The following is a 22,359-nucleotide window of genomic DNA, read 5'->3' as shown; positions in this document are numbered from 1 at the left end:
ATATGTTTTCTATAAAAAAAGGAAATAAAGGAGAAAACGTGGATATATAGAGCAATGATTTACAGAAAACATTCGTGCAAAAACAAAATGTTAATTCACTAAATAGATATTTTTTGAGGAGTTTTCAATTTTTTAAAATTCCCACTTAAGTATTACAAAGAAAACCAGTGGTAGGAAAATAAAGGGAAATAAAAGGCCATCTTTGCATTATCTTCAATTATTTTAGTTTAAAAGGCAAAGGTTTGGGCTGGAGATTTTTGATAGAATGTTTTAATGCAACCTCACCATTGCACCCTGAGGAGTTCAATATAAAGATACACATCTTCAACCACAGCTGCTTCTCAATTTAATTTGCACAGTTTTTTCATGCTCCACTGGTGTATTAAATGCTGCTGCACTTTGTAGGAGTTTATCTATGATAAACCCAACAGCTGGCTGCTTGCTTCATAGTGACCTTCTCAAAATGTTTTAGTACATGTCACACAAGTACTGTAGTATTACAGATTTAAACTGCCATTTCAGAATGATTGGCACACAAGTGTCTCATTTCCTCAACCACCTATGTGTGAACTCCATCCCGAATCTTTATTAAAATACACAGAAGTCAGTCAAGTTCACAGCTGAGGCAGCTTCAGCTGCTTTTAATGGTATTGCCTAAATGTTTTCCTGCTCATTTATTTAGCTGCACATGTTTGAGAACCTTGTAATTAAGACAAATTGGGTAATCAAAGAAGAAGAATCTTTCATGTTACTTCCCCATATATTTTGCTCAGAGCAAAGATGACATATGTTGGTGATTGGAAAGAAAAAAGAAACAAACAAACAAAATAAAAGCAATACAGTGATCCCTCGAGTATCGCGAGGGTTACGTTCCAAGACCCCTCGCGATACTCGATTTTTCGCGATATAGTGGTGCGGAAGTAAAAACACCATCTGCGCATGCGCACCCTTTTTTCCATGGCCGCGCATGCGCAGATGGTGGAGTTTGCGTGGGCGGCGGGGAAGACCCAGGGAAGGTTTCTTCGGCCGCCCAGCAGCTGATCTGCTCGGCAGCGCCGCAGCAGCGAGGAGATGAAGATCGGGGTTTCCCCTTTGCGTGGGCGGCGGGGAAGACCCAGGGAAGGTTTCTTCGGCCGCCCAGCAGCTGATCTGCTCGGCAGCGCCGCAGCAGCGAGGAGACGAAGATCTGGCTTTCCCCTTTGCGTGGGCGGCGGGGAAGACCCAGGGAAGGTTTCTTCGGCCGCCCAGCAGCTGATCTGCTCGGCAGCGCCGCAGCAGCGAGGAGACGAAGATCGGGGTTTCCCCGCCGCCCACGCAAAGGGGAAACCCCGATCTTCGGCTCCTGGCTGCTGCGGCGCTGCCGAGCAGATCAGCTGCTGGGCGGCCGAAGAAACCTTCCCTGGGTCTTCCCCACCGCCCACGCAAAGGGGAAACCCCGATCTTCGGCTCCTCGCTGCTGCCCACCCGCCGCTCGCCCGCCGCCCGCCGCTTGAGAGCAAGAGGGGGAGAGATAGAGAAAGAGAGAGAAGGAAAGAAAGAGATGAGAGAGGGAGGAAGAGAGTGTGAGAGAGGAAGAAGCAAGATAGAGAAAGAGAGAGAGAAAGAAAGATGAGAAAGGAAGAGAGTGAAGTCATCGGGTGGGAAAAATCGCGATATAGCGTTTCGCGAAGATCGAGATCGCGAAAATCGAGGGATCACTGTAGTCTTATTTTGGTTATAGCAAAACAGAAGAGTCCATCCTTAATTCATAAAATTAAGAAATACATTTAAAAAGATATGTGTTTAATATTAACTATTTAATGGAATATCATTTCATATTAAAAAGAGAATTGTAAAACAAATAGTTTAATAATCAGACAAGTTTAAATCAGAAAACCTGTATAATTTATTGTACAATCACCCTTTGAGGTCATAGGCTGAAGTACATTTTAAGTGAGCAACCTTGACTCCCCATTATGTAATAGCACTGCCTGTTGTAGGCACCCTTTTCAACCTTGAAGAGCATGCTTTTATAAACTATTCAATGATCAATAGTGTGTGTGGGGGGGAAGAGATTTCTTTTTTCCCATCTTCCTGAGATCTTCTCCACTGCTCCAGATCAGAACCTACACGTTTCATCACTACTTAATGGCTGTTGACAGATTATTTTTTAAAAAGAAAATATTATTTTTCCTTGCCCCCATGCTGAAACCTTCATTTATATACCCAAAGGAAAGAATTTCAATCTCACATCCCGCTCATATCCAATCAAATCAAGCCAAACCTTTATTATGGGGCATCAATCCAGCATAACCTTTCCATTTATTCACTCAACTGAAAATTCTTTCTACAATCGAATTAAGGCCACTTTAAAAAAACCGTGTTTAATTTATAAATTAATATGTTTTACATATAGGGGAGTTGATTTTCTTCTGTACTAGCATACAAAAAAGGTATTTTACTTGTGGTACCTCTGCCTGGATTATAAATTGATAAGCAACAAGATCTTAATTTGTATCTGCTCTTCTAATATTCTAGATGTTTACATCATTTATTGCAACTTGTTTCCTTGTTTAACATTTGGGGGATTTTGTGTCAACATAGCTTTTCTCCACAGACCTACAATGCAGACAACCAGATCTATGTCTTAGCATTCCTAAAATGCTAGCTCTGTGCTACTCCAAAAAAATTTGATAATTAAAGCTCCATATGTCAAAATTGTAAAATTAGCTTTTCAACCCTATCATTGAAATTGTAGCCTAGAGACTGGTTCCAGTGTTAACCATTTTCAATTGCGGTTCATCAAATTAAATATTAAAAAGTGACCAAAAAGGTCACTTTAAAACAACATCATAGTAAATTTATGAATTACTTTGTATTTTGGAGACTCTTGATTCAATATATTTAGGTGTCTCTGAATTCAAATGGAGAAATGGAACTATGTGTTATTTCATTGTTAGAAAATGTAGCTGAGTTTCAGAGGGTTTCTTTGTTGCAGAAGTAATAAAACTGATTAAGACTGAAAGCAACAAAATGGTATTTGGCAAGTTGTTAATGCCCAGTCCAGCCAAATGTTCTTGTACCTTGAATAGATGGATGGCAATCTATAGTTTATTCAGTGGCTTTTAATACTGAAGTAGTATTTTTATTTATTTTAAGGATAAAAACTGTGAAAGACTGATTTGATACCGAGCATCGATTTGATTCCCCAACTTTTTCTAAGACCCCAACTTTTGCGGAGAGATTTTTAACAATGCTTTTATCAAACATTATAGTTGAATGGATAAAAATACAAACTACAAAAAATAAAACGAACAAAGTAGAAAGTTAAGGTAAAAAAAATAGTATAGAAAGAAAAGTTAAAGAAAAAATAATAGTATAGCAAAGAAAAAAATATTTAAAGAAGTGACTCCTTTGTCACAAATAAAAACAATCTGAACAATTTATCACCTTCTCTTAAAATATAACTATTTGTTTCTTCATCTCTTATTTCACTTCTTATCAAAAATTGATTTTCAAAATCTTGTCACTCAGGCCTGATCCACAAAAGTCCCACTAAAGGTTACTAGATATAACAACATACAGTGGTACCTCATGATACGAACCCCTCGACATACGAACAACCCGAAATGCGAACCCGGGGTTCAAAAATTTTTTGCCTCTTCTTACAAACGTTTTCGGTCTTACGAACCCGTCGCCGCCGTGAAGCCCCGCCGCCCGGCTGTCGCTTTTTGAAACAGCCGGGGGGCTTCTCAGCGTCCTCCTGAACGCGAACGCCAAACCCAAACTTCTGGGTTCGGCATTCGGGAGCCCGCTGAGAAGCCCCCCGGCTGTTTCAAAAGGTGACAGCCAGGCAGCGGGGCTTCTCGGCGGCCTCCCGAACGCCGAACCCAGATATTTGGGAAAAGTTCAGGTTCGGGAGGCCGCCAAGAAGCCCCGCCGCCCAGCTGTCACCTTTTGAAACAGCCGGGGGGCTTCTCTGTGTCCTCCTGAACCCGAACACCAAACCCGAACTTCCGAGTTCGGCGTTTGGGAGGCCGCCAAGAAGCCCCACCGCCCGGCTGTCACCTTTTGAAACAGCCGGGGGGCTTCTCAGCATCCTCCTGAACCCAAACGCCAAACCCGAACTTCCAGGTTCGGCGTTCGGGAGACCGCTGAGAAGCCCCCCGGCTGTTTGAAAAGGTGACAGCCGGGCGGCAGCGTTTTTTGGCGGGTTTTTTTCCCCCCTGCACAGATTAATTCATTTACGAACTTTTCGCCTTACGAACCTCCCCCGGGAACCAATTAGGTTCGTAAGACGAGGTATTACTATATTCTAACCTTGATAAAATAAACCCATTTTAAATGTTTTCCTTTTAATTTTAATAATTTTAATCTGCCTTCAAATAATGTCCTAAACATGTCATTCACACTGCTTGTAATTTTTAAACCCACTTTTAGATAAGTCTCAGTTTTGACTGGTAAAGATAGATCCACTTCCCCTTTTTAAGATAGTCTGTCTACAATGGCAGACAATCTTAAAATTAACCTCTGTGTTCATTGTTCAAAAATACCCTTCAAGGTATCCAATGTTAAAATATTTTTCCATGCTGCATTAAGGTAAAGTGTTCATTGAGATAAAATAATAAATTTAAATGTTTTACCAAGACCACGCCCAGCAACATTGACAAGGCTAGCAGTAGTATATAAACAGAATAAAGCCCTCTCCCTTCTAGCATTGGTGTTATCTACTTTGCTAATGAAACATCTGTAAAAAAAAAGAAAAGACAAAAGAAAAAGAAAGAAAGAAAGAAAGAAAATAGGAGTAGTCAGGGACAACACAGGTTATGTAGTCAATAAACATAGTGTCAATCAAAATGGACTCAAATATCTATACACCAATGGACAGAATATGAGGAATAAACAGAATAAATTAGAAATTCAAGTAAATGAGGAAAGATATGATATAGTCGCCATTACGGAAACTTGGTGGGATGAAACTGACAAATGGAATATATAGCTGCAGGGATTTCAATTATTTAAAAGAAATAGACCCAATAAAAGAGGAGGTGGAGTTGCACTATATATAAGAAATAACTACATCTCTACAGAAATAGAGGACAACAATAATGGAAATTATCTTGAATACATTTGGGTCAATATTAAAGAGTGGAGCAAAATGATATTGCCATAGGTTTATACTGTAGGGTACTCAATCAAATAGAGAAAGTAGATGAACTTTTTGTTAGTCAGGTAACTAAGATATGTAGGAAGCACATCACAATAGTAAAGGGGTATTTTAATTAGATTGATATCAACTGGGAAACAAACTCTGAACCAAGTGGAAGATCCAACAAGGGGATCAGCCATTTTGGACTTAATTTTCACTAACAGAGATGAAATAATAGAAGGTGTTGAAGCTACAGAAATCTTGAGAGCAAGTGATCATGCAATATTGGAATTCCCCATAATGCAAACACAAGTAGAATAAAGTCAAACTAGAGTCTTGGACTTTAAGAAAGTTAATTTCAATAAACTTAGAGAGAATTTGAGAAGGATTCCATGGATGAGAAAGGGAAAGCAACTCAAGAAGCTTGGGAAATTTTTGAAAAGTGAGATTATAAAAGCCCAGTCTAGCACAATACCAGTGAAGAAGAAAAATAATAGGTCTCAAAAGAAACCAGTATGGCTGCAAAAAGAACACTCTGACAAATTGAAAGACAAAAAGAACAAGTATAAAAAGTGGAAAGAGGGGGAAATAACTAAGACAGAATACCAGCAAATAGTCCGAGTCTGTAAAGATGAAGTGGGGAAAGCTAAGGTTCACAATGAAAAAATGCTTGCGATAAAAGTAAAAAGTAACAAAGAAAACTGTATTCCAACATGTTAACAAGAAAAAAAAATAAAGAAACAAAGTCCATTGCAAGGAGAAAGTGGCAAGAAGGTGACAAGCAACAGGGAGAAAGCAGAGCTACTTAACTCATTTTTTGCATATGTCTTTACACAAAGGGAAAAAACAGTCCAGACTATCAAAAAAAGCACCATTCTTTGACAAAGTGACAAAATTAGTGGACCAGAGGGATTCTGTCGATATAATTAATTAATTAATTAATTAATTAATTAGTAAGTTAGTAAGTAAGTAAGTAAGTAAGTAAGTAAGTAAGTAAATAAATAAATAAATAAATAAATGTTATTTGGGGAAGCCCTTGGTTCTGAAGACCTGCTAAAAGAATCTGGGCATTTTCTAAGCTGTAGCTTAAATATTAGAAATAAAAAAGTTAATAGCATTTTCCAAATTAGGCATAATAGTGAATAGTTGTCTTGCCTTATTTATAATTTTGAATGTTTTATACCAAAATTTAATAGTATAGTGCAAGAATTAAGGGAAAAAAACTTTATAGGGCTGGTTGTAACTCAATTGCTTTTGGCTTAATATGCACATTTGTTTGGTTTTGAGAACAGTAATATGATTTAAAGATTTCAATCTGCTTTTGAATTAGTAGAACAACAACAATTCAAGTATTTGAACACCTATAGATTTACCAGGCGTGAAGCACAGCAAAAAAACCTAGTATTCCTCATTTAAAAATATTTGCAATTCTGGACTGGAATCTATTTACTCTAATAGTATTAATATTCTGCCAGTCCCAATGAACTGGCAAAATACTAATGCAATGAAAAGATGAATCAATATTTATGTACTCAAATAAACTAACCTTTAAAAATTTGTTTTTGTTTATATTTATTGTCTTATTTGTACCTTTTTTCATTAGTTTGCATATATCAAATCAACGTATTAATAAAAGTACAAAACCCAAAGATTAATTTTTAGAGAACTACTTATATTTTATTGCAACTAACCTGCCAGCATCTGTTTCCTTGAAGATTCCATCTTGATTGGGGCAAAGTTCACAACTTGGAGAAACACCGCATTTGCAAGCATCACAAAACCATGGTTCAGTGGAGTTTTCTGAAGCAGAGCTCATAATGGAATCACTTTCACCATCAACGCCATAACAACCTGAAAACAACAGAAACATACAGATATTAAAGAAAAATAATATCAAGTGGTCAAGGACATGTTTACTATGGATTCTGATTATACTGATTTTATATATAATAAATAAATAAATATATATATGTATATATATATATACACACACACACACACACACACACACACACACACAGTGTACATATGTGTGTGTGTGTGTATATGTATATATGTTTTGACATATGCGTGTGTATACACATACATACATACACACACATACACACACACACACACAGATAACAGAGTTGGAAGGGACCTTGGATGTCTTCTAGTCCAACCCCCTGCTTAGGCAGGAAACCCTACACTACTTCAGGCAAATGGTTATCTAACATCTACTTAAAAACTTCCACTGTTGGGGTATTCACAACTTCTAGAGGCAAGCTGTTCCACTGATAACCGTTCTGACTGTCAGGAAATTGTTCCTTAGTCGTCACTAAGTCATAACTATATATATATATTAATATATACATACTAGTCGTCACTATATATATAGTAATATCTGCAGAAACCCCTGCACACTTTTACATTTTCTATAATTATGCTGATTTCCCCCCAAAAAAGAAAAAAAAACCTTTTGTTGACTTGTATATTTGGTTGTGTTGTATAATTACCTATCAACAGAGAAGAAATAAGGATAAACGATATTTTAAAACAAGGATAAACGATATTTTAAAAGAAGCACCACTTAAGAACAATGTAACAGTAAATAGAGAATCCTAAATAAAACGCAAAAGAAGTTTTACAAGAATAGGAATATTATATTATTCCTATTCTTAGAGGTGGATTCCCAACGATTCTAACTGATCCTTTAGGACTGTTAGTAAACCAGCGATGACGTTTCTTTTGGTGCCAGTCCGTAGGTGTCACCATCTTTGATTTTGCTTCTGTGCATGCGCAGAACCATTTTTTAAAAATTTCTATGGGGAACGCAACCCTGTGCAACCCTGAGTGAGCCGGCAGCAAAATGATCCAGAATCTCCACCCCTTATATACACATATACCCTGCTTTCCTTAAAATAAGACATCCCATGATAATAAGCCCAATTGGGATTTTGAGTGCATGGCTATAAAGCCAAACATTTATTTCAGGGTTCAGAGAAAAAAAGACAGTAACTATTAAATTGCAGATAAATGAATCAGTTACATCTCTAGATCAAAATGTAACAGGTACCAGATATTTTTCTTTAGACTTTTTGTGATCAGGAAAATGGATGCAGGTAGAGATGCTGTGTTCCAATATCACAATTTAGCTTGGTGGAGTTTTGTGTAAAGACAGCAATAAAAACATTTATGAAATTTCACTTTTAAAAATGGAATTTTACAAAAGAACATTTATAAAAAAGCACTTTAAAATGATTACATTTCTTCTATAGGACTGAGCAATACTTTCTAAAAGCACTATTAATATATTGCTAGTCAAACACTTTCACACTGAGATCTAATAAGAAAAAAGCTCTATTATGAACAAAACAAGAATCCATATATTGCAGAAACTATGCCCAGCCTATTGTAGGAAGAGGCTTTTAATATAGGGCATGCTTTCCATCTTCCATGCTTATTTTTCTATTATTAACAGTAATATATAACCGTTGGAGTAAATGGTACCTATAAATGAATATTGGAGAATAAACCAGCATCATAAATCAGTATTTAGTCTACTGCTAACTCCAAAAGTTAGGAATTATTATTTAGCTGGGATTACATGAAAGGGTGGAATGTTGGACTAATTATAGTTTGCATAAAGGAGAAACCAGGACTCTTAAACTATAGCTTGGTTGCCACTTTATTATCATGCCTATTTATGGTTCTAAAGAAATCCCTCCTAATCTACTTAAATGAATCTTATTTGAGCTATTTGAAGCATAGTTTATGATTTGGGACAAAGCAATATTGAGATTGATTGTATGAATAGTTAAATATTAATTTCAACAGAAGTATTGATTGTGTTTCTTTTCAACCAATCTTTCTGATGGAATTCATCCCATTTTACATCATCACTTAATACTTATTTAATAACATTTAACCTCAATAAAACTCGTTGTTCTTCGGAAAGGCTCCTGCTCAATTTTTAAATTTCTATTTGAAACTCAAAAAGTTAGGGTGGAAAAAAAACATACAGAATACAAGTACACGTGTTTAACAACAGTAACTGAGACTGGCAATGCTATCACTAAGCAACGTGGTTGTAATATGCAATGTTACAGGACTATGCCAACTTATGTTGGCATTGGCACCAGTTCCAGTGAATTTCACATAGTCATTAAGCACAAAATTTTATGATCACATTTATGACCTCTCCATTGATTTTGCTTGTTGGAAGTCAGAATTGAAGGTTACAAATAGTGATCATATGATCATGAAACATTGTGACCATAATTGTGAACTGGTTGTCAAATGCCAGAATTGTAATCTCATAGCTGTGGGGATAATGTGAAGGATGTAACCATAAGGAGCAATCATGAAACATTTTATTCTGATGCACTGAAACATCAAAAGATTGCTAAATTGGCATTAAGCTAAGACAACCTGTATTACACACCAATCAATATGACCAATAATCAGTTGGAAAAGCATGAAATTCTGATTAGTCCTTCATATATAAAAATGCAGGAAACAATCAGTTAAAGAAACATTTGTCATTTGGAAAAAAATAACACTTATTTTCAAACCTCAAGATATTAATCTTATAATACCATAAACCTTTAGAAATATCAATTTAATCATACACTATTAATAAAGATATACATACCTATGAATTTTGTTAATTACATTTATTTAATCAGTCATAAACAAACTCGCTCAATGCTATTAAAAAGAATAGTAATGCTTCATTACTCAAAGTAAGTTGAAAACATGATAGAATTACCTTCGTGTACTGTTATTCCACAATTGTCACACTGAATTATTTCATCAGCATCTTCACTATTATCTCCAAGGCAAACACAACAAATCATAATATGATCCATTTTCTGAGAGCTCCAATTTTGAGATTTTTCAAGAATCAGAGAGTCCTATTAATAAAAAATGTAAATGTTTTAGTTACATTAGGAAAGGAATTAAGGAAACTCATACTTGACTTGTGTTTGCATTTACTGTATTTTTCAGACTATAAGACGCACCAGTGTATAAGACGCTCCAAGATTTCAAAATGGTAAATAAAGGAAAAAGGTTTTGTCCTTCCCAGCCTCCAGGAGCATTTTGCAGGCCTTCCAAACCCTCTGCACATCCCCCAAAATACAGTAAATTATCTTTATATTCATACTGTAGTTGACCAATTTTATTGTTCAATCCTTTTATTTCACTGTTGTTTAATGTTATATGGGAATATAGTAAATAAGTGGGGGAGATCCATTTCTGACCCGTGGACGCGTTGGAGTCTGATCAGTTGACACGCGGAGCTGCGGGAATGGCGTCTGCGAATCTGACTCTGTTTCCTGCAAAGTCATCCTTCGAGAAAAGACCGAGGGACTAAGAATCCAGCCAAAAACCGACCCCGAGAAGTGAGAGAGAGAAAGAGAGGGCTGAGAGAGGAATTGGAGGAATCGATGCTACAGCAGCTCTCCTCCACCCCCCCAGCAGATCCGGGATGCTGTTTGCTGAAAGAAAGAGTGGGGCGAGAGAGAGAGGGGCGAGAGAGGAATCAGAGGAATCGACGCCACAGCAGTTCTCCCCCCCAAAAAAAACAGATTTAGGACGCTCTTTGATGCAATAACATGCTGTGCGGTGTCCAAGAAATAAAGAGATTGAGAGGAGTGAGGGAGAGGCGAGAGAGGAAAGAAACATCACCACCACAAGTCCTGGCCCCCAATTTAGACCTAAGACGCCGAGAACTATATGGTGGGAGCGCTCGGCGTCGGAAAGTCTATCAGGTGGAGGGCCTACTCACACCAGCTGCTGATGTGAGAGAGGGCCGAGAGAGACAGAGAGAGGAAGGCAAAGACTGCGAAAAAACGCCAATGAACCTGGAGGACTCTACTAAAGCCCATGGAATCCGTATGCAGACTGCGTGATATTGTGGAGGGGCTCGTGAATTGGAAGCTCCCTCCTACAACGACAGAGGTATTGGATGGCGACGGAAAGTGGGGAGTTCTGTAGAAATGGAGGAGCTGAAGACAGAGGAAAAGACCGGGAGGGCTGCGGGTGGCAGTGGTCAGCACAAAAGAGCCTGGGAAATAGAACTAGTAAACCAAGACTCAGACATTTCCCACTGAACCTGGATATTTCCAGAAAAGACCCTTTAAACTTAGGTGCTACTTGACTGATAGATTACTGAACTGGACTAGCTCCTGTATTCTTGACACTTTTAAAATATCTCTAATTTTAATTTTAATAATTAATGTATATATTTTAACACCTTTTAGATCTGATGTTACTTACATGAACTTGGCTGAACTGACTATTGATTACTGACTATTGACTATTGACAGATTGGTTGAAATTAGAGCTACTTTTATTATCCATATCTCTATTAATTAGGATAAATTTTAGAATTTTAGCTTTTAACTTATATTAATTATAGTAATTATAGTAATTTTAAATTAATTTTAATTAACTTTTAATTAATTTATTGTGAGTTTTAATGATGGATGACTGGGAAAGGTGGAGTGGTGGGAATGATACATATGAGATGAATGAATGGAGGGGAGGGTTTAGGTTGGATGACTGGGGCAGGAGGACTGATTTGTATGAATCAAATGAATGGGGTGGATGGGATAATATGCATTTGAATAATGAGAGCAGTATGAATGTAGATTTTAGCCTACCTAGCGATAGACAGACAGGAGGGATGGAGATATCTATCTCTGGGGTGACAGAGGGCCAGAATATTCCGGTCTTGCTGGGGAGAGGTAGATATGGCGGGAGTCATGGGGCTAGCCGTTCTGGAGGAAGAAGGGATCGCTGCTTAAAAGCGATCCCCTGTTCCGGTCCCATGAGCTCAACCCAGGGTACTCGTGACAAGTGTAATCTGGGCCGTGGGCTCAGGCTGCTGCTACTCAATGCCAGATCAGTTGTAAACAAAGCTCTCCTCATCCGGGATTTGATCCTGGATGAGGAGGCCGATCTGGCATGTGTGACCGAAACCTGGCTGGGCCCAGAGGGAGGAGTTCCTCTCTCAGAAATATGCCCAGCTGGGTTTCAGGTATGGCATCAGCCTCGACCCCAGGGAAGGGGGGGGAGTGGCTATTGTAGCCAAGGAAAACCTTTGCCTGCGTGGACTCGTTGCCCTTGAGATTGTGGGTTGTGTGTCCCTTCTTGTGAAGTTGGACTTAGGGGTTCAGGTGGGCTTGTTACTCACGTGCCTGCATCCCAGCTGCGTGTCAACAGCCCTGCCTGTGCTGCACGAGGAGGTGGCTGGGCTGGCGGTGGAGTTCCCCAGACTTATTGTCCTGGGGGACTTCAATTTGCCGTTTCTCGGCGGGTCCTCTGGACTGGCACAGGAGTTCATGGCCACCATCACAACCATGGACCTGACCCAAGTAGTTCAGGGTCCGACTCACGAGGGGACACCCCCCCCCCGACATGGTATTCCACTCGGAGCAATTGAGTCTGAGACTAAGGGGATTAGAAACATTGCCTTTGTCATGGTCAGACCATTTTCTACTACAGCTTGATTTCCTGTCTCCAATCCTCCCCCGCAGGGAGGCCGAACAAATTAGGTTGTTCCGCCCCAGACGCCTGATGGATCCAGAGGGTTTTCAGAGGGTGCTTGGGGTTCTACCAGGTTCACTTATCCACAGCTCGGCGGAGTCTCTGGCTGAGGCCTGGAACAAGGCTGCAGCGGAGGCTTTTGACCAAATTACGCCACTGCAACCTCTCTGTGGCACTAGACCCCATAGAGCTCCATGGTTCAACGAGGAGCTCCGGGAGTTGAAACGCCAGAAGAGACGTCTAGAGAAGCGATGGAGGAAGAGTAAGTCTGAATCCGATCAAACACTTGTAAGAGCTTTTATTAAGACCTACAAAGTGGCGCTCAAGGCGGCAAGATGCGCGTATCATGCCGCCTTGATTGCATTAGCGGAATCCCGCCCAGCCACTCTTTTAGGGTGACCTGCTCCCTTCTAAATCAGAGGGAAGTTGGGGAGCCCTTGCAGGGCAGTGCCGAGGAATTTCACTCGTTTTTCGCTGATAAAGTCGCTCGGATCCGGGCGGATCTTGACTCCAATTGTATAGCAGTATCGACTGACAACGAGTCAGTTGAGGTGACTGGGGTTAAACGTCTTTGTCCATCCGTCTGGGAGGAGTTTGACTTGGTGACACCTGATGAAGTGGATAAGGCCATTGGAGCTGTGAGTTCCGCCACCTGTTTACTGGATCCGTGTCCCTCTTGGTTGGTTTCAGCTGGCCAAGAGGTGACACGGAGCTGGGTCCAGGAGATTGTCAACACCTCCTTGAAGAGGGGGTCCTTTCCGGATCCTTATAAGGAGGCACTTGTGCGTTCCCCCCTCAAGAAGCCTTCCCTGGACTCAGCCGTGCTTAATAACTATTGTCCAGTCTCCAACCTTCCCTTTATGGGGAAGGTTGTTGAGAAGGTGGTGGCGCTCCAACTCCAGTGGTCCTTGGAAGAAGCCAATTATCTAGGCCCTCAGCAGTCTGGCTTCAGGCCCGGCTATAGCACGGAAACTGCTTTGGTCGTGTTGATGGATGATCTCTGGTGGGCCCGGGACAGGGGCTTGTCATCTGTCCTAGTGTTTCTTGACCTCTCAGCGGCTTTCGATACCATCGACCATGGTATCCTTCTGCACCGGCTGGAGGGGTTGGGAGTGGGTGGCACTGTTCTTCAGTGGTTCTCCTGCCTCTCCGGTCGGTCACAGTTGGTGTTAGTGGGGGGTCAGAGGTCGACCTCTAGGTTTCTCCCTTGTGGGGTGACCAAATAGTACATGAAGAAGATAAACAAATATTCAATGCAGAAATTACACAAGATGAAATTGTTAGAGTAATTAAAGGGTTAAAACAAGCCAAAGCACCGGGCCCAGATGGATTTACAGGAGAATTTTGAATGAACTGTTGCCGCATTTGGGGAAATTGTTTAATAATAATGAGCTGGGGTGGCGCAGCAGGTAGAGTGCTGTACTGCAGGCCATTGAAGCTGACTTGTAGATCTGAAGGTCAGCGGTTCAAATCTCATCACCGGCTCAAGGTTGACTCAGCCTTCCATCCTTCCAAGGTGGGTAAAATGAGGACCCGGATTGTGGGGGCAATAGCTTAGCTCTGTTAAAAAAGTGCTATTGCTAACATGTTGTAAGCCGCCCTGAGGCTAAGGAGAAGGGCGGCATAAAAATTGAATGAATGAATGAATGAATGAATGAATGAATGACTATATTGTTAACTTATGATATCCCGCAGACATGGAAGCTTTCAGAGATTATTACCATCCCGAAGATTGATCGAGATTTGAGAGAACCTGGGTCCTACCGTCCTATTAGTTTGGCAAATCAAGATTATAAAATATTTATGAAGATATTTGCAAACAGACTCAAAAATATTTTACCAATAATAATTGAAGAGGATCAATATGGAGTTGTGAAGGGTAGGAAGATAAGTGAACCAATTAGAAATGTAATAAATATGATGCACCATGCTACCGTTACTAAAAGGAAATTGGGAATTTTGAAATTAGACGTTTATAAAGCTTTTGATAAAGTTAACCATAGCTATTTATACAAACTATGTAAGGAATTAAATATGGGGGACAAATTTTGTGGAATTATAAAAGAGATTTATAAAGGGAATGAAGCGTATATAAGGGTGGATGGACAAAGAACGCAGAGAATTAAAATACAAAAATACAAAATTAAAATACAAAAATACAAAATGACACCAAGCATGGATCTTCAATAGAGACATTAGGTAACAAGATAAGACAAGATAATACTTGAATAGGATATAAAATAGGGGAAGTAGAAATGAAACTAAACCTATTTGCAGATGATGCAATTATATTGACCCATACTCTGATGGAGGTGATTAAAGGAGTTGATGGGAGTTGATGTCCACAAGTCTTAATGATGCCAAGGTTGATTGTAAGAGTTTAAACAGGAATCGGGATTGTCAGTCAATATGGAAAAATCAGAGATTATGTGTTTAAATACAGGTCCGAGAGAGCAGATAGAAATTAGCAAAGAATCAGGGTTGAAGTTAGGATTAAAGAAAATTAAATATTTGGCAATTTGGTTATTGAGAAATCCAACAAAAGTCGAGGAGGTGAATTATAGACTAATATGGAGGAAAATGTTGAAACAGATGAGGAGCTGGAAAGAAAAAAAGCTAAGGATAATGGCTAAAATAAGAGCATTAAAAATGATGATACTTCCCAAAATGATGTACCTATTTCAGGTATTGCCAGGGGGGTTATTAGCATCTAGGTTTAGAGAGTGGGATAAAAAATTTAATTATTGGGTTGAAGAAAATAGTTGTATAGGGAAGCATTTCAAATTGAAAGATTAATGGAGCTGCAATTATTCAAAAATAAATGGGTGAAATTAGAAAAACAGATAAACAGGATAAAGAATAGAGAATTAATTTTTATAAGGTGAAATAGGAGCGACTTAGATAAATTAATAGGTCCCATGAAAGGGACTATGGAAAATTGGAAAAAATGGCAGGGGAAAATAGGATTACATAAATCAAAACTGTCATTGGTATATGTAATAAATAGAGATAACGAAACAAATTTAAATAGGGTTATAGGAGAGTTGAAGGGAAGAGAGATAATTAAGATAGAACAGTTATATGAGAAGGATGAGAGGCCAAGTAGAAATCGTATAGAATGGTGGTTGGGTAAGGGAAGATGGCTACAAACAAATGCAATATGTAAATATCTGAATGAAAGAGAGAATAAAGAAGCACTATTAAGGAAGGAGATAGAGTTAGAGAAAATAATAAGAGAAAAAAGTGAGGGTACCAAGGTGCAAGCAAGTAATATATATAAGATATTAGTGAAGTCAGATGGGGATGTGATCCAAGGATTGACTAAATGGTGGCAAAATGAGATAAAAGTAGGGGCTCAAGAGATGAAAAATATAGTAGGGAATATAAGGAAAATTAAGAATACAAGAGTTAGGGAAATGAGAAGGAAAATATTACATAAGTGGTATTACACACCCATTCAACTCGCATACTTTCAGCAGAATGTTAAAGGTATTTGCTGGCATGGGTGACAAGATAAAAGAGTGTTTATGCATATGTTTTGGGAATGCCCAGGAGTGCAGAATTTTTGGCACCCATTTATTTTGTGTAAGAGGATATTAATAGGATGTTAAATATAAGATGGATAATCACTAAGGAAATGGCAGTATTAGTCAAAAGTAATGAGATGGGAGAATTTAGAGAAAGCACAGACATTTTCACTCACTTTGATGGGAGGGAAGTGCATCTTATACACCGAAAAATATGATAATGTTAAAACTATAGCAAGCCCAGCTTTTACATTTGAAGCACATAATTCCTAGAAATTTTTAAGCAATCTAAGTCACTCTACATAAAACTTACTCCAAGAAAACCCCATAATTTCAGTGACTCTTACTCTATTATCAATTCTGGCCATAGTTAACTTCTTACTACATTATTTAGGAGTGGCCTATTATAATAGAATTTCTACCTATTTTTTCTTTCACAAATTTTTGAGAGCATATCATTTAATTACATCAGGGATAATTATTCTTCTATGATATACTGACATTTCTTACTTTCAAAAGACAATGAAGTAATACTGATTTATCTAGAAACTAAAACAAAAGTCAGATTACTTTTAATTAAATACTCCTTAAAATCTTTATCAACTCTTACATTGTAAATTTAAGTAAAATCACAAACACATCCAAATAGACCGTAACAAAAAAAGAATTGCAGAAATATAATGGTGCAGAATATTTGCAAACTAATCAAGAAAGTAATGGCAGAAGAAATGAAAAGACCCAATAATTGAATGGAGGATGAATACAGATGAGAAATATCTATTTTTCAGTAAGTCATTTGTTGGTCATATTAATCAAATATAAGGAATCCATCAAGATTTCAACACTACAGTGGTACCTCGAGATACGAGTTTAATTCGTTCCGGACCTGGGCTCTTAAGTCGAGCAGCTCTTATCTCGAACGACTTTTCCCCATAGGAATTAATGTAAATAATTTTAATTGGTTCCAGCCCTCAAAAAACTCACAAAGTTAGTCTAAATTATGCAGAAAGACATGTTTTTAATGAAGAAATGTACATGTACATATAAATGAATAATGAAGTTTCTTTCACTTAACTTGTAAACTTTCTTAAACTTTTAAATTTACATATGTTCAACTTCTCTGCCACCCAATCCTGTAGGACAGAGGTCCCCAACCCTTTTTGCACCAGGGACCGGCTTTAAGCGATCAAGAGAGGAATGGGTGAATGAATGGACGGAGGGTGGGAAGGAAGGAAGGAAAGAGGGAAGGGACAGGAACAGAGGAAGGAAGCAAGGAAACTTATGAAAGGGGAGAGTAAGAGAGGAATGAGTGAAGGGAGGGAGGGAGGGAAGAAGGTGGGAAGGAGAAAGAAAAGAAGAAATAGAGGAAGGGAAGGTAAAAGAGAGAAAGAAAAAGAGCAAGAAAGAAAGCTGCAAGCCCCCCCCCCCCCGAGCCCCCCAGGCCGGCTGCAACCTTTTAAAACACGCGCGCCGCTTCGCAGCTGTCTCCTGAAGCCGAACGCGGAAGTTAGCGTTTGGCTTCAGGAGACAGCTCCTTGGTGCTTGTATCTCGAATTTGGGCTTGTAAGTAGAACAAAAATATCTCTCCCCTCCCAGCTCTTATCTCGAGTTGCTCTTAAGTAGAGCAGCTCTTATGTCGGGGTTCCACTGTACAGGAAATGAGCATAAGCATTCCACTACTACTGGAGCTCCATCAAATCCAAATGAATATAATGGCTGAAAAGGCTAATACCTGAACAGAAGTACAAACTGTTATTAATCAGACCTATTTCAATCCAAATCACCTGTTAATGTTTGGGATTGAAATTATTAAGGATTTTCATAAGAAAACCTTTAAATTACTGTTAGGATGAAAACATCATAATCAGCTTTACCTATATGTGGCTACAGATTTTACAAATATTTTGTTTTTTATGGAAAAACCTATATTAATCACAGAGAGCCAGTAGATTTCAGTGGGTTAACTATCAGAGCATTTCTTGCTATGATTGTTTTTTCTCCGTTAAGGAAAAAGTAGCTGAATACGCTAGAGAGAAGCCCTTAGGATCTGTTATTATTTCAAAAGCCATTATTAACTTTACAGGTTTCCAATAAATAATGTCCTCTAAATAGACAACGAATTGACAATTTGCTTTGAAATGATTCTGTTAAGATCATGAGAAAGCCATTCCCAAACCAACATTCACATTTTTTTCAGTTTAGACTTTGAACTGCCATATTCTATCAAATTAAAATTCTAATGATTAAATGTTCTTTGCTGAGATTCAAAATTAAAGTTAAGAAATTCAATGCACTGTGCTACAGAAAGTGATTGTTACGTAACCACTACTGACTTTTACATAGTTTACTCTATTATCTATAGCAATTGTACTGGCATCTGCTTAAATAAATAAATAATTCCTAAACAATACTTTTAGGAATTCTGGCTTCCTAAATACTGGTTTCTACCAATGAGCAAAGTGAGAAATCCCAATCCAAACAAGAAAAGTATTCCAAAATAAAACATAGGGAGCAAGCAGCTTCTTTAAAATATGGTCCTATATATAAACAATAATAAAACTGACAATTGAACACAATAGGGAACATAGAGATTCCATTAAAAATGACCATATATATGAATCTAAAAAGGAAGGGTGATGGAAACATGTCACTTTTAGAAGAAAACAACAACCAAGAGCAAGGCCCCTATTATCTACCCTAGTCCAGGGGTCTCAACCTGTGGCTCAGACCAGAGAGAGAGATATATACAGAGAGAGGTGGGGATAGATATAGACAAAAACACAGATATAAAGAGAGGGGAGAGAGCGAGTGGGAGAGAGGTGGGAGTGGGGAAAAGGGATGGGAGGATAAAAGGTTTTGGGAGGGAGGGAGTGATATCGAGTTGGCCATGGCCATCCAGGTCCAAGTGGCTCTTTGAGTGTTTAAGGATACAGCTCCCTACCCTAGTCTATTCCAATGAAGCCTCTCTATAACTAACAATAGCTTTTATAGCCTCCCCCTGGAAGAAAATATGTAGATACTTATAAAAGAACAGTCATCAATAGTTTCTAAAAAATAAGTACAAGACAGAATTTCTGCAAAAGGAAAAAAGTATTATAGACTTCCTCAAGAAAAAGGTGAATGTTGGTGATAGGAGATTCAATTTTTAGGGAAACAGAAACTATAGTCTGCAGAAGGGGCAGACTATCTAGAGCAGCGGTCCCTAAACTGCGGCCTGCTGAGGCCATTTATCCGGTCGGCAGGTGAGTGACAGGAGCACAGGATGTGTCCTCCTGACCACTGTTCAGCTAGGGGAGCTGGGGAGCTGGGCATCAGAGTTGGGGCAGGGAGCAGCAAGGAAAGTGTGGGGAAGTCTTGCACCAGCGAAGGTTCCACTCCCCGTTCCACTGCTAGCCTGCCATGTGCCTTGGGGGGGGAGGCTGAGCACTCCGCCGCAAACTTCAAAGAGACTCAACACTGGCCTATCCATGGCAGGCAGTGCCGGGGCCGGCAGAAGCTCCCTCTCCTTCCCCACTGCCTGTGTCTATTGCTGACGCCACCCTGCATGGCGAGGATTACACCCGGAGGAGGCGGTGAGTCTCTGTGCCTGCTCGCTGAGGCACCTCTGTATCTGAAGCCAGAGCGATAGCGGCGAGAAAGTCCCCCTCGATCTCATCTCACCCGAGGTAAAGGAAGGCCTGTCGAAAGCCAAGCCGGGCACAACACACACACATACACGCCTCCTCTTCCTCCTCCTCCTCCTCTTTGAATTGCTGGCTCCCGTTTTCTGAATGGGGATAGAATGGGAGGCTTGTCAGGTGAGTCCTACGCGGGGGGAGAAGAGGGAGGGTGAAAGAGGGAAAAGAGAGAGAGACAGAAGTGGAGAAAAAGAAAGAGAAGGGAAAGAGAAGGAGAAAAGAGGGAGGGAAAGAAAAGTGGAGAGGAAGGAAGGAGGGAGGGAAGGGAGGGAGGAAAGGAAGGGGGAGAAAAAGAGGGAGAGAGAAAAAGTGAGGGAGAGAGAAAGAAAGCTAGAGAGAGAGAAAAGAGAAAGGAAGGAGGGAGGGAGGGAAGTAAGGAAGGAGAAATGGAGGAAAAGGGAAGGAAGGCAAGAAGGAAGGAAGAAGAAATGGAGGAAAAAAGGAAGGAAGGAAGAATGAAATGAATGGAGGGACTTTTTTGGGGAGGGTGTAAATTTTTTTAAATTTTTCTCTCAGCATACATTCAAACAATACAGCGTACCATCTAATTTTCCATGAATAAAATGTGGTATTTTATTAGTAACTAATATCAATCATCAAAAAAGTTGCGAAAGTTTTTTTTCTAATGTTGTCATCCAGTTACATACTTTTCTTTTAATTAAATTCCCTCCTTAATGTTCCCTCAAAAAGTACACCAATAATTATATTTCTCACTTATTAACCATTATGACAAAGTGCTTCCTTTTTTCGTTATACATTTTTCTATAAACCAAGAAAACCTTGTAGAATCAATCAGATGTTAACAAAAAAAAATTAAAAACAAAACATAAACATATATGGTTTTCAGACTTCTTCCCCCCCTCGAAATGGTATGTTCCCATTTTGTTTTTTACTTTAAAATAAGGTATGTGCAGTGTGCATAGGGATTTGTTCATATGGTTTTTTTACAGTCCGGCCCTCCAACAGTGCGAGGGACAGTGAACTAGCCCCCTGTGTAAAAAGTTTGGGGACCCCTGATCTATAGAGATACAAAGTTTACTCTGTACCTAGTAAAAATCAAAGATGTAACTGAGTAGCTTACTAAAATAACCAACCCCACATATTACTACCCCTTTGTTCTCTTACATGTGGGGACCAATCATGCAACAATAAATCTGGAAACAATAACAAGACATTACCAATAGCTAGTGAAAAAAGTTAAAGAATTAGGGGAACAACTGGTGTTTTCAACTCCAACAAAAGGCCAACATTCAATAAGGAGCAAAGGATTTTAGAAATGAACAACTGACTTAAAACTGGTATCTTCAACATAATTTTGGCTTCCTAGTCTATAGTCTGCATCACCTACACGAAGGGCTATTGGAAAAGGATGGGCTGCACCTCACAAAAACTAGAAAGAATGTAATCGGAAAATGACTGGCTCATCATATCAAAAGAGATGTGAGGTAGGCAATATTCATGATCTTTAGAACCCAATTCCAAGGGAAAAAATGACTAGAAACCAATCAAATGAAGAGATAGGGAGTAAAGAGAATGAAGAAAAAAAAGAAAAACTCACTTCGGGTAAGCCTGGTAGGCTGGTTTATTTGCAACATGGGGAGTGGGGAAATGATTCCCCCTCCTGGAGAAACTTCAGAGAACTTCCATGCAAGCCAAAAATCAGCTGACTGGCATGCACATGTGCACTAGAGCTGAATTAGAGGAATGGTTCGCATGCCAGCAGATATGGTTCTGTGTGCCACCTGTAGCAGGCATGGCATAGGTTCGCCATCACTGGTATAGGTGTATACTATAGACCAGTGTTTCCCAACCTTGGCAACTTGAAGATATTTGGACTTCAACTCCCAGAATTCCCCAGCCAGCATTTGCTGGGGAATTCTGGGAGTTGAAGTCCAAATATCTTCAAGTTGCCAAAGTTGGGAAACACTGCTATAGACCATCCAATCATGCAGAAGAAATAAATTCTTTGCTAATCAGTTAACAAATGTTTGTAGGAAACATATCAAAGTAATAATGGGACACTTTAACTACCCTGATATTAACTGGGAGACACCTCTGCAGCAAGTGGGAGATTGAACAGATTCCTAACCCTTAGCTGACAAAGGGTAAAGGAAGGAACTAGAGGAAAAGTTATATTGGATTTAATACAGTACTTAATAATACAGTTGAAGTGATAGAGAAGTTGAAGTCTCTGAAACCTGGGGTGAGAGTGACAATGTCATATTGGAATTCAATATAAGGCAAATACAGTGATCCCTCGATTATCGCGAGGGTTCCGTTCCAAGACCCCTCGCGATAATCGATTTTTCGCGATGTAGGGTTGCGGAAGTAAAAACACCATCTGCGCATGTGCACCCTTTTTCCATGGCCGCGCATGTGCAGATGGTGGAGTTTGCGTGGGCGGCGGGGAAACCCGGATCTTCGTCTGCTCGCTGCTGCTGCAGCCGCCCAGCAGCTGATCTGCTTGGCGGCAGCAGCGAGGAGCCGAATCGGG

At 39.4% G+C, this 22,359-nt stretch overlaps 1 protein-coding gene across 9 annotated transcripts in view; it reads right to left on the bottom strand.

The window, feature by feature from the left end:
• PHF14 (PHD finger protein 14) overlaps positions 1-22,359 on the bottom strand; it is a 170,509-nt gene that overhangs the window by 133,355 nt on the left and 14,795 nt on the right. For all 9 annotated transcript variants that reach the window (XR_011556934.1, XR_011556935.1, XR_011556936.1 and 6 more), the window contains exons 4-5: positions 9,879-10,023; positions 6,820-6,979 (exon numbers count right to left, since the gene is read on the bottom strand). Coding sequence is in view for 6 of the 9 variants with exons in the window: in XM_070729344.1 (XP_070585445.1) it covers positions 6,820-6,979; positions 9,879-10,023 (305 nt within the window). In the remaining 3 variants the exon portion in view is untranslated. The remainder of the gene's footprint in view (positions 1-6,819; positions 6,980-9,878; positions 10,024-22,359) is intronic.

This window comes from Erythrolamprus reginae, chromosome Z (genome assembly GCF_031021105.1).
Source record: "Erythrolamprus reginae isolate rEryReg1 chromosome Z, rEryReg1.hap1, whole genome shotgun sequence".
Lineage (NCBI taxonomy): Eukaryota > Metazoa > Chordata > Lepidosauria > Squamata > Dipsadidae > Erythrolamprus > Erythrolamprus reginae.
Note: the sequence above shows the minus strand (reverse complement) of the source record. Positions and strands in the feature narration are given on the sequence as shown.